Source organism: Syzygium oleosum, unplaced genomic scaffold (genome assembly GCF_021117445.2).
Source record: "Syzygium oleosum isolate NSW1041296 unplaced genomic scaffold, Sole_v2.1 Sole_v2.03, whole genome shotgun sequence".
Lineage (NCBI taxonomy): Eukaryota > Viridiplantae > Streptophyta > Magnoliopsida > Myrtales > Myrtaceae > Syzygium > Syzygium oleosum.
Window position 1 is genome coordinate 10,429,290 of NW_026607487.1, and position 11,867 is coordinate 10,441,156.

Sequence of the window (11,867 nt, forward strand, 5' to 3'; positions counted from 1 at the left end):
GCTACAGTAGTTAGCTCGCTTGCTTGAACTAAAATTGCGTCCCTTTAGGTTGTCCCACTGTTCATCCATGACCTGTTACCCTATGGCAACGAAAATAGACTGTCCACAAAACCCCCATCTAACTATTACAATGACAGCTTTGATGGTTACCGTCTATTATTTCTTTATGACCAAGCTAAGCCCCTCTTGAACAGAAAAAAAAGTTGTTAGTACTTGTCCCAATCCAATGACCTGCCATGCATGCTTCAATCTTGATCCGACAATCTAACCATAACTATGCCGATGTAAGGTCAATTCCAGCCTCTCATGCACAGGTTATGTTCGTTCTCGGCATTCGATTTGTGCGGCTATGTCAAATTCTTTCTTGATGTTGATCTTCACCATCATCCCCCCTTAAGATTTTTATCTTTGTGAAACATAGCAAGTTCCTTTGCTCTCAAGAAATAGCTAATTGGTAAACATTGTACAATACTATATATGTAACTAGGAAAACGTTTTCAAAATCAACTTTCAGATTTTCCACCAAGAAAGAAACTTCTGGCTACCAACTTCTGATTGATCAACTAAAGATATTCTCTTGAGGGTGAGAGCTTTCTACTGCCAAATATGGCCTTGGGAAGGAGAGACAACAACAATGAGAACCTTCTACAGAAAACAGAGCACCAACCTCAAATTTTCTAGTGTGATTCAATTGGTTGCATGATAGTATTTGGTCACTGGTTCTTGCTAAACAGGAGACTGAATTAATTTGATTGTTTTCACCAGATAAATGACCCATTCTATACGACTGATCAAGCTAACAAACAATTAAATAACAAAAATAGAATTAGAAAATAATTAAAAAAATGGAATGCTCTTATTCGAAACGCCTCGTGATCTTCAACTGAATTCTGCCCTTCAAATTATTTACCGGGAGTCAGCGCCATGGCTGCTTAATTACCTCTACTTTATATTGCTGTGACAATTTAACTGAGTAACATTACTTGGCCCAACATGAGAACTGTGACAATTTAACTGAGTAACATTACTTGGCCCAACATGAGAAGTTTGACTTGAAGGGGAAGGAGGTCAAATTGGATTGTCTTTGACATCACTCTAAGGTTGTTCTAACAACCGATGATATGGAACTGTTGCAGCGTCTCTATGTAATAAACTATGCATTTTCCCTACCAGATCAGCTAGGAACACTTGCATATATATACTTCAGGAGATTGGTAATGTTGCATCCACAAGCAGTTTGAACTATAACAACAAGTTTTCTTAGTCATTACACTCATCAGTCTCCTCTGTTCTGCTAAAAGAAAAATTGAGGCTGAGAAGGGATAAAATGGGCGCTTCTTTCCTTCAATCATGTCCACTTGCGGGTTTCTTTCTCGTAGCATTTTTTGCGTCATGCTTCTGTCCTGAGACTGCTCTTGTCGCTGGTGAAGGCGTGACCAGGCATTACAAGTTCAATGTATGTAGACGTCGCATCTTTGAAACTTTTTCAAATGAGATTGTATTCTAGACATGAACCATGTATACAATATGTACATGGACTTATGTGTTGACGATTCCTGTTGCGATTGTTTCTTTCTAACCATGTGAAAATGTGCTCCGCAGGTTGTGTTGCACAATGCGACGCGTCTGTGCCACACCAAAAGCATGGTCACTGTAAATGGGAAATGGCCGGGCCCTCGAGTCATTGCCAGGGAAGGCGATCGACTTCTAATTGAAGTGGTTAATCGGGTCCCGAACAACATCTCAATTCACTGGTATGACAAATTACGCTGAGTTGATAGCCTACAAGCCATTGTCAATTGATGTAGTCAATATAGAGAGGCACTTTCATAGCCTAGTCCTAGGTTCTCCTTTTCTTTTTTTCGGCCTAATTCCCGAAAAAACCCCAACTTTAGATCAAGTCTCAAATCTGCTCTGAACTTTTTTTTATCTAAAAAAAACCCCAAACTTTAGGTCCATAACTTTTTTTTGTCTTAGAAAAAACCCCAAACTTTAAGTCTAGTCCCAAATCTGCCACAAATTTTGTTTTGTGTAAAAAAATCATCAAAATTCAATTTATTTTCAAAAATATACCCCCGTAATCCAGTCTCAACATGACGTGACACTTCCACGTCGATAACAAATCCATATTAACAAAGTAATGGGGCTTTTTTTTGGACAAAGAAAAGTTCGGGATAAATTTGGACTCAACCTAAAAATTGAATTTTTTTTATATTAAAAAAGGCTTTTTGGGATGGATCTATTATTGTCCCTCACTTTCATATCCTATATCAGTCAACAATTTTTATTGGGTTGGATTTGTTATCAAATTGGAAATGTGACGTCGGCCTGTATCTATCGCCCCATTACTTTGCTAATGTGGATTTGTTATCGACGTCGAAGTGCCACGTTAAGTTGGGACTGGATAACGGTGGTATATTTTTGAAAATAAATAAAATTTGCTCGTTTTTTTACACAAAATAAAATTCGAGGCAGATTTGGGACTGAAGTTAAAGTTTGGGATTTTTTCTAAGATAAAAAAAAGTTCGGGGCAGATTTGGGACTAGACCTAAAGTTCGGGTAGATTTGCGATTCGACTTAAAGTTGGGTCTGTTTTTTTTAGTTCACCCTTTTTTTTTTCTTGTTAGGAGGCTTCTTTGGCAATAGGTTACTCCGACCAGGAGATGACACAGGGTCAAGCCAAGCCCTTACCCTTGATGTAGTCAATAGAGAGTTGCTTTCATAGTCTAGTCCTAGGCTGTCGTAGAGGATTAATTTCCTTCTTATTTTCTACACAAAACAGGCATGGAGTTCGACAACTTCGATCGGGATGGGCAGATGGTCCTGCATATGTGACTCAATGCCCGATACAAACTGGCCAGAGTTACGTGTACAACTACACCATTGTAGGCCAAAGAGGCACTCTTTGGTGGCATGCGCATATATCGTGGCTACGGTCAACTCTCTACGGTCCTCTGATCATCCTCCCCAAGCATAATGCTTCTTACCCATTCGCCAAGCCTCACAAAGAAGTCCCCGTCGTCTTTGGTAATGCAATAGAGATTAGACTGATCCGAGCTCAACATTGCTTTCACATTTAGTTTTCTGATTATCAAAAACTTAACAGAATACAAACTTTCAGGTGAATGGTTTAATTCAGATCCAGAGGCAATCATCAGGCAGGCCCTGCAAACCGGTGGAGGACCTAATGTTTCCGATGCCTATACCATCAATGGACTTCCAGGACCATTGTATAACTGCTCTGCCAAAGGTACCGCATCTTGCTTTATGGATTATATTTCCTGAAAATCTTATTTCTGTGGAAACTCTGGAAGCATACGATTGATAACTGATGGACTAAATATTTTAATGAATGAATTCCTGCAGATACATACAGGCTCAAAGTGAAGCCAGGAAAGACTTACCTTCTTCGCTTAATCAATGCTGCACTTAATGACGAGCTCTTCTTTAGCATTGCAAACCACACACTCACCGTTGTCGAAGCCGATGCTGTTTATTTGAAACCTTTTGAGACCGAGACACTCCTAATCGCCCCTGGACAGACCACAAATGTCCTCCTTAAGACAAAACCCCACTACCCAAAAGCCATTTTCCTCATGACTGCAAGGCCTTATGTGACTGGTCTTGGTACATTCGACAACTCTACTGTCGCCGGCATTTTAGAATATAAACCACCCCTTAACGACCCTCATCGGTCTTCTTCAATTAAGCAACTTCCGCTCTTTAAACCAACTCTCCCGCCTTTGAACGACACTGCCTTTTCGACAAATTTCACGAATAAACTCCGGAGTCTAGCAACCGCACAATTTCCCGCCAATGTACCTCAAAAGGTAGACCAGAGGTTCTTCTTCACAATCGGTCTCGGAACTATTCCATGTCAAGGCAACCAAACTTGCCAAGGACCAAATGGGACAATGTTTACTGCTGCTGTTAACAATGTATCTTTCACAATGCCGACCACTGCCCTCCTTCAAGCCCACTACACTGGTCAATCGAACGGAGTCTACAGCCCGGACTTCCCGAGCTACCCGAAATCCATATTCAACTTTACTGGGACCCCACCCAACAACACAAATGTGGGCAATGGAACAAAGCTGGTGGTCTTGCCTTTTAACACCAGTGTAGAGCTTATTATGCAGGACACTACCATTCTTGGTGCTGAGAACCATCCCCTTCACTTGCATGGGTTCAACTTCTTTGTTGTGGGACAAGGATTTGGCAATTTTGACCCAAATAAGGATCCTGCAAAATTCAATCTTGTTGACCCAGTTGAGAGGAACACTGTGGGTGTGCCTTCTGGGGGTTGGGTTGCCATAAGGTTTTTAGCTGATAACCCAGGTGAGAGAATCATCTTAAGAAAAACATTCATAATGCAATTGCAATTGCTCTTTCATTTTTATGTTTCTGAAGAACATGGTAGAATCATATGGGGTCTGTTATTATGTCTAACTTTGCATATTCTTTTTTAATGATGAATGCTAATGAAAGTGATCATCATATAGGGGTGTGGTTTATGCACTGCCACTTGGAAGTTCACACCACTTGGGGCTTGAAGATGGCATGGCTTGTCTTAGATGGGAAGCTACCCAATCAGAAGTTGCTTCCTCCACCTGCAGATCTTCCCATGTGTTGATTGACATCTCATTGTCACTTTTGGATTGACTTTAACTGAATGCTTTTCCTACTTATTTTTCGGTTTTGCTGATTCTCTTTTGTGATATTTCTCTAGCCTTCTTAACTGGCTAGGTAATTGGGTTTCTTAGTGTGGTCTGGGCTAAGCAAAGAGATGAGGGGGGGGTGGGGCGGGGGTGGGGGGAGGTGGGAATCACTGTATGTTGAAGTTGCATTGCAAAGAGGCTCCATAATATTTTCAGATTATGAAAGATTCCTGTTCTCTTATTCACGATGAATTTCAACTATATAATGGCCCATAGGGTCAGAAAATCAAAGCCAATTTGAATAATAATTTCAGAATTAACACTAAACCGCAGTATCCTTTAAATCATGGAAGGCCAATCAATACATGAAACCAGCACATGATAGAGCTTCATCCAAAATGGAACGGTGTTTTCTTCAAGCCTCAGTTTAAAATTTCCATTCACAGCGGATGAAATTTATTCCAAGTTTTTATAAAATATTTGTAACTCATTTTTCAGAATTTTTTGCTCAACGATGTCCATTCAATCCATCGTTTAGTTCTCCTCCGCATCTTTTCACTGATACCTCCTTAAAATGCTCCATCTTGAACTCAGATGGGTGAGAGTTTAACACTTTCGAAGCAAGTGAAGCACTCGTAGAACGTATCTTTTAGCTTATGATCAATTTACCTGACAAACATCGATGCATCATCAGATTTTCGACGCTGTGTTACAGTACAATCTTTTGCTGCTTCCTTTTGAAGGGTCCTAGACTTGGAAAAATATTTCTTGTCGCATTAGGTGGGGGGTCTTGTTGACTCCCAAGGATTACACAATCCTGTCCCTTTTTTAATCGGCCGAAATAATTGGCGTTTTGTTTGTTGGAAGTACCAACTTTCCAAAAGCTGGCCTGCAGATTCTTGGAACAACATAGCAAGACAAAATCTTGAACTATACAGATCTTCGGGAAATAATAAAAGCCCCCTAAAGAAAACTTTGAATTATGCATTAATATTGCAGGAAAAAAAGAGAATCGTTTCAAAACTGTCAACACCAGATTGCATACTTCATTTGAATAAAATGACTTGATGCACCTTTCCCTAGAATTGGACAGTCATGGCAAAAGTAGACAGGGCTAGAGAAACAAAAGAAGGCCTTTACATCTTTTAGCAGAATCAAGTGAACAAGATATATTATCCATGGTTATACCAAAAGATCTAGCAGTCTAGCCACGGACCTACATCAGCAAGCCATAAATAATAATTGTAAAAAAGGCATCATTATCCTTATGTTCAATCCATCTTTGCCGGTCATTATGCCAAAAGGCACTAGGTTTGCATCACATACATGTTTGCTTGCCGTCCTATAACAAGGCCCAGTGCAACACTCTATGACTTCGTTGTTTCTTCTTCTTTCACAAAGATAAAATAAAATGCAGTTTCTATAAAAACAAGCGTACCTCCGAAACCGAGCCGACCTCATGATTTTGGAAACAAGTGGTCAAGTTTGGCACCTCTAAAAAACAAGGGGTCCAATACAAAATGCCGGAGAGTAGATAAAACAGAGACGCGTCACAGATATGCATTTCTCATCGCAATCAAACATATGGATGGAAGAAACTCGAACAGCAAGGAACAATTCCCTATGCCCGAAATCAACGTTAGAGGACACTGGTCAACTACTCCATAAGAATCTCGCTGTCAAAGGGAATCCTGACTCTAGTGATCGTATAGGCATCAAAAGACAAAAGAGTGAAGACAAATCCTCCACGCCATTTTGATCGGATCAATATTCAAGCACGTCAGACAATGTTGAATGCATTGACAGCCAAAATTGGATTCTTGAGATAACAATGTAACACCAGAACAAAGCCAAGAATGCATTGCCAACAGATAATTATTCTAACCTTGCTTGTTTCTCTATATATATGCCCATCAGAAAACTGAACGACCCCATCTGACATCCATGGAAATGAAAAAAATCCTTCTTCTACCTCTCATTTCTCAAGTTTTTCTCTTCGCAGTCCCAATAATCCATGCTGCCCCAGGAAACTCAAAACTCTTCAGGGAGTACATAGGAGCGGAAGGAAATAATGTTAAGTTTTCCGACGTACCAATTAATCACGACGTCGAATTCCACTTCATTCTCTCTTTCGCCATAGATTACTCAACCTCACTGTCTCCGACAAATGGCGACTTCAATGTCTACTGGGACATGCAAAATCTCGGCCCTTCTGCTGTTGCCTCAATCAAGGCGCACAAACCAAATGTGAAGGTAGCTATGAGTCTCGGAGGGGACACCATAGGCAACAACAAACCAGTTCACTTTGCTCCGAAGTCGATCAATTCATGGGTCAGCAATGCCGTCGCTTCACTCACAAGAATCTCAAAAGAGTATGAACTGGATGGCATTGATATTGACTACGAACACTTCAGTTCAGATCCAGACACATTTGCAGAGTGTATCGGTCAACTTTTAACCCGCCTAAAACAGAACAAGATAGTGTCATTCGCCTCAATAGCACCTTATGACAATGACACTGTTCAGTCAAACTATTTGGCTCTGTGGAAGAAGTATGGACATCTCATAGACTATGTCAATTTTCAATTCTATGCGTATGACAAAGGAACCACAGTTTCTCAGTTTATGAAGTATTTCGAGGATCAGAGCTCCAACTACAGAGATGCAAAGGTGTTGGTGAGCTTCGGTACTGATGGAAGTGGGGGTCTATCCCCAGCAAATGGTTTCTTTGAGGCTTGTGGCCGACTTAAACGCCTCCGGAAACTTCATGGAATTTTTATATGGTCTGCAGATGACTCCAAGAAGGCCGGTTTCCGTCTTGAAGAACAATCGCAGAACTTTTTGGCCAGCATACAGTGAGGTGGAGGAAAAAGCAAAGGGGAAAAAAATTGGTTTCTAGCTAGTTGGAAATTTAATTTATGGAAATGTAGGCTTGTATTCAATGGAGAAGCTATAATGACAGGGTATGATGTAACACGTATGTGAAGGATAATCCTTTGTTTCTTACCCTTTTTTCATTTTTGCCAGAAGGATGAGTCTCACCTTACAACGTAGATGAGATGAATAAGAAATAGAAATCAGATCCAGGAGCGTGAACACAGCATATTTGTAATGAATTTATGGCTATGGGGTCACAAAGTTTGAATCAGATGATCAATGCCCCTTAGTCTTGAACAACTACGTCAATTTGACAGTTCACCAAGCAGCTTGGTGAACTTAATTAAGAGTGTCAAGAAGTGCCCTCAGAGAATGATGACAACAATTTAAGGACTAACGGAGAGAATTCGGACAGGTGGACTAGATGAACGTTGTTCGAGAACTTCAAAGATCAAGGTTGCTGCTAACCCGGATTGAGAATTATGGAACTTCTGATAAACCTGACATGCCCCCTTACCTGCTATGGAGTATGCCAAAGGTAATAAAGCACTGTCCTTTGCTTCTAAGATGCCTGCCAATTCAACTTCCGATGTGGTAATAATGTAAAATTATCCTCAGCATCATACGTATCTCAACTCAAATAATAGGCAAAACAGACAAGGACTGAAAAATTGCATGTACAATTGATTCTCTGTGGCTTTATTCAGTTTGGGTATCCACATACAGTTATTTGCAAATGAGAATTATTCAGTTCAGGCCCATGCTGCCTTATGAAAGCTCTTCTCCACCAAATCTCAAATGCCTTCTGAATATCGGGACAATCGTCTCCCTTGTTTAAGTATCTATCAAACCAATTGAGAAAAATAGCTTGCTGTTGTGGCAAGGGAAGGGTCAGAATCGTTTGTCCAAGGCCATCTTCAAGTAGCTTCTTATCCAATGATCTTGAAGCCCTCCTCATCCATCCAAAATCTTCATAGAGGGCTTCAAGCCATGTAGAGAGCAAAGAAAGACGAGTGTCTTTTGGCACCAAGATAAGTCCTTTCCCCATTGCAACGCAAAGCTGTGCAGTTATTCGGCTAATTTCATGTCGATAAACGATAGGTATTTTTGAATGAAGAATGGCAAGTTCCTTCTGATCTGCCCATAACTTCACAAACTCATCTCCCATATTTTTGTCAATTAGAATTTCAACAATCCAATGCATATTGTCAGCCTCCCGGGCTATCTCTGCCATCATAGTCCCTCTATCTCGCCTGTTTTCATCGGGCCCTGCAGCTTCAGATAGGCATAGAGTAAGAGAACTAAGACATCGATGGCAAAGATGATAAAGACTGCCTCGAGAGACATCAAGACTACTGCTGCAATCAGATGCTTCTTCCCTCAGCAACCGTGAAATTAAGCTCTTCATTTCTCGGCGAGCTTTATCATCCTTAGCCTGCAAAACCCCACTCAACAGTCTTAAGAAGATATCATCAGCTCTTGAAGATGTGGATGGCTCAGCTGACACTCTGTGCAGAACTTCAGCCGCTGAGTCGTGAAGCTGAAGTTGCCTAAGATGAGATATAACTTTCTCTTCTTCATCATTGGACCATGGAACAGCTTCCAAATACTCCAAGCACGCAGTTATCCCGATGTCAAACATAATAGCAGAAGATACCTGCAGGAGAGCAGAATATCGGAAGCAGGTTATAAGAAGAAAGAAAGAAAGAAAGAAAAAAGTGGTTCGTGCTCTGCTTTAAGCATTCTTAAACTGAATGAGCTGTTGAATTTACTCTCACGTGTTTTCATTTCTTAAGACGAGCCTTTTGCAACGATTTTCTTCCAATAAATTTCTTTATATGAACAACTGCCAACTCAAGTCTGGTTAGTTGTACATAACATAGGTATTCTTCTTCAACCACCACACTAAACAGAACAGTGACATATGTTGTCTTGCAATACAGAAACCCGGGGATAGTCAGAACAGTCATGGAAGAGGTAATTAAAACAACTTATGGAACTTCTTGCATTTGAAGATGATCTCAAGGATGCCTTCTTCAGTAGAAACAAAATAATACCACGCAAGCAACGGAAAACAAAGAGCATGATACAAGAAAATAGGAAAATAGAAAAAAATTCTTAGAAGCTATGCCATGGACAAGGAGACACCATAGAACAGAGAGGCATTGTAATTAGAGAATAACAAGAACAAAAACAAATAGTGTGATTCTAGAATAACAATTAGATGAATAGAATAGTTGAGTCTATATAACTAGGCACCGCGTCTGGCAACTACACATGAAAGCACAATCATGCTCTGACCTCGCTGAAGCTTCAAAGTGGTAAATAGAGAATAATAAGAACAAAAACAAATAGTGTGATTCTAGAATAACAATTAGATGAATAGAATAGTTGAGTCTATATAACTAGGCACCGCGTCTGGCAACTAGACATGAAAGCACAATCATGCTCTGACCTCGCTGAAGCTTCAAAGTGGTAAATAACCCAACAGGCACTCCACTGAGCCTAACACAACTAAGTGGCTAGCACCATCTCAATGAAAATCAAACCCAAGAAGCCTAATCCAAAATCACTTCACCACATAAAAATATACTTAAACTAGTCTGCACTAAACCAACATCCAAGATATTGCTGAGTGACGAGTATGAAGGGTCTCACCTTGAGCAAACCCAAAACTTTATCAACACCCTCTCCAATCAATCTCTTCTTCAAATCCTCCGAGTACATCAGAACCACTGTCTCGACGTACACCTCAAGATCATCACATTCACTAATCTCAATGTCCACGGCATGCGAAACCCCTCCGTCCCGCCTCAACTTCTCGGCGAAGTACCGGCTCTTCTCCGACAAAACCCGCCTGTGCACGTCCATGGAAACCCTGAACCCGTCCCGCGAGACCACCGTGAGCCTCACATCGCCCGATCCAAACCCCAGATCACCATTCCATTCGACACCGTTCGCCACGACGTTATTGACGAACGGGGCATTGGACAGGATCTTCGATAGTCTGGACTTGAGGGCATTGGAGGACTCCAGGCGGTGCTGTTCTTGGGACATCATCTCGAAGAGGGTCGGGCGAGTAAGGACCTGCTGAGCCGACGCGGAGGCGGCGGCGGAGGAGGAGGAGGAGGAGGCGAAGAAGCGGGGTGGCGAAGGGGACGAGAGGGTCTTGGAAGGAGAAGAGGAGGGAGAGCCAAGAGCCCCTCTTGCCAGAGAAGGAGCATTGGCCGTGGCTCTTGAAGGAGAGAAGGAGAGAGCCTGGCTGGGGATGAAACCTTGCTTTATCATTGCAGAGACCTCTCTCGATCTCAGCCCATCCTCCCCCGCCATCGAAAACGCGAGAGAGAGAGAGAGAGAGAGAGAGAGAGAGAGGGGTGTTGAAACACCCTCTTGGAGAGAAGAAGAAGGAAAGGTGAAAGAACCAGCAGGACCGATCCAAACACAAGAATGTACCCAACGGAGCGGAGGGGGGAAGGGCTCAGGAAAGTGGAGGCATTGTTTCGCAAAAGGCAAGAAACTGGGTGGTGATGGGTATGGACAGATCACTTCAGTTGCTGTTCACCTTTCCTTTTGTGTGCAGTGGAGAGAGAGAGAGGGTAGCGGTGCTGAAGTTGGAATGCCCTCCAGACAATGGCGCGGGGAAGAGAGAGATGGAGATGGAGATGGAGAGGGTAGAATCCAAGAAAGAAAAGAAAAGAAAAGAAAGATAGAAGGGTTCTTGGATCTGAAATGAAGCAAGCAGATGCGAGTGTGATGGGATGGTGCCTGTGAGAGACTGATGAGATGGCGATCATCTCTTTTTCTGTTATTGGTTTAAACGGGAGACGGGGAGAACACGAGATGCCGACGATGATGATAATTGCCTCGCCACCTTTAAAAATCGTTTCCTTTTTTTTTTCTTATTATTTCCTTGGTGTGGAAAGGAGGGAGCGATGATTGCTGTCACGTGCGCTGCTCGTGGGTTTCCGACTTCGGTGATGGTGTGAGACAAAAAAAGAAAGGGGGAGCTAGAATAATCGAAGCTGAATTTAACCGGACAGTTTTTCACGATTCAACGCCAAACTATATCACATCGCATGTTATTATGACTTCATTATTTTTTGCCACTTAGCGGTTGAGTCGTGTAAATATTGTGATATTTGAAAATTGATCACGTTAAAAAAAATCAGGCTGCGCTCCCCTCTTCTTGAAAATCCGTTCCGTTCGCGAAGAGTAAAATTTTCCATCCATCACGCCAAATAATCTTGTTATTCATAAAGCTTCGGCTATTGCGATTCAGTTTGATTCCCTGAACTTTGCCCCCACTAAAGAAAACGGTTCTCGACAACATTA

At 41.7% G+C, this 11,867-nt stretch overlaps 3 protein-coding genes across 4 annotated transcripts; 2 read left to right on the plus strand and 1 right to left on the minus strand.

Moving 5' to 3' along the window:
• Window positions 1-1,221: 1,221 nt before the first annotated feature.
• LOC115689841 (laccase-17-like) lies at window positions 1,222-4,680 on the plus strand. The gene is made up of 6 exons (XM_030616010.2): window positions 1,222-1,456; window positions 1,603-1,754; window positions 2,783-3,027; window positions 3,122-3,250; window positions 3,367-4,338; window positions 4,503-4,680. Exons 1-6 carry the CDS (start codon window positions 1,328-1,330, stop codon window positions 4,631-4,633), a joined length of 1,758 nt encoding a protein of 585 aa, XP_030471870.1. The 5' UTR covers window positions 1,222-1,327; the 3' UTR covers window positions 4,634-4,680.
• A 1,758-nt stretch (window positions 4,681-6,438) lies between these two features.
• On the minus strand, window positions 6,439-11,286 carry LOC115689894 (BTB/POZ domain-containing protein At5g60050). Of its 2 annotated transcripts, XR_008816011.1 has the most exons (3): window positions 10,194-11,286; window positions 7,701-9,192; window positions 6,439-7,121 (listed from the first exon to the last, which is right to left on the minus strand). XR_008816011.1 is itself a non-coding variant. In XM_030616082.2 (2 exons), exons 1-2 carry the CDS (start codon window positions 10,863-10,865, stop codon window positions 8,239-8,241), a joined length of 1,626 nt encoding a protein of 541 aa, XP_030471942.1. In that variant the 5' UTR covers window positions 10,866-11,286; the 3' UTR covers window positions 6,439-8,238. The 2 variants fall into 2 exon arrangements, 1 of the variants encoding a protein (XP_030471942.1); XM_030616082.2 differs by having other exon boundaries at window positions 6,439-9,192.
• On the plus strand, window positions 6,609-7,539 carry LOC115689895 (chitinase 2-like). The gene has a single exon (XM_030616083.2). It carries the CDS (start codon window positions 6,609-6,611, stop codon window positions 7,515-7,517), a length of 909 nt encoding a protein of 302 aa, XP_030471943.2. The 3' UTR covers window positions 7,518-7,539.
• Window positions 11,287-11,867: the final 581 nt, after the last annotated feature.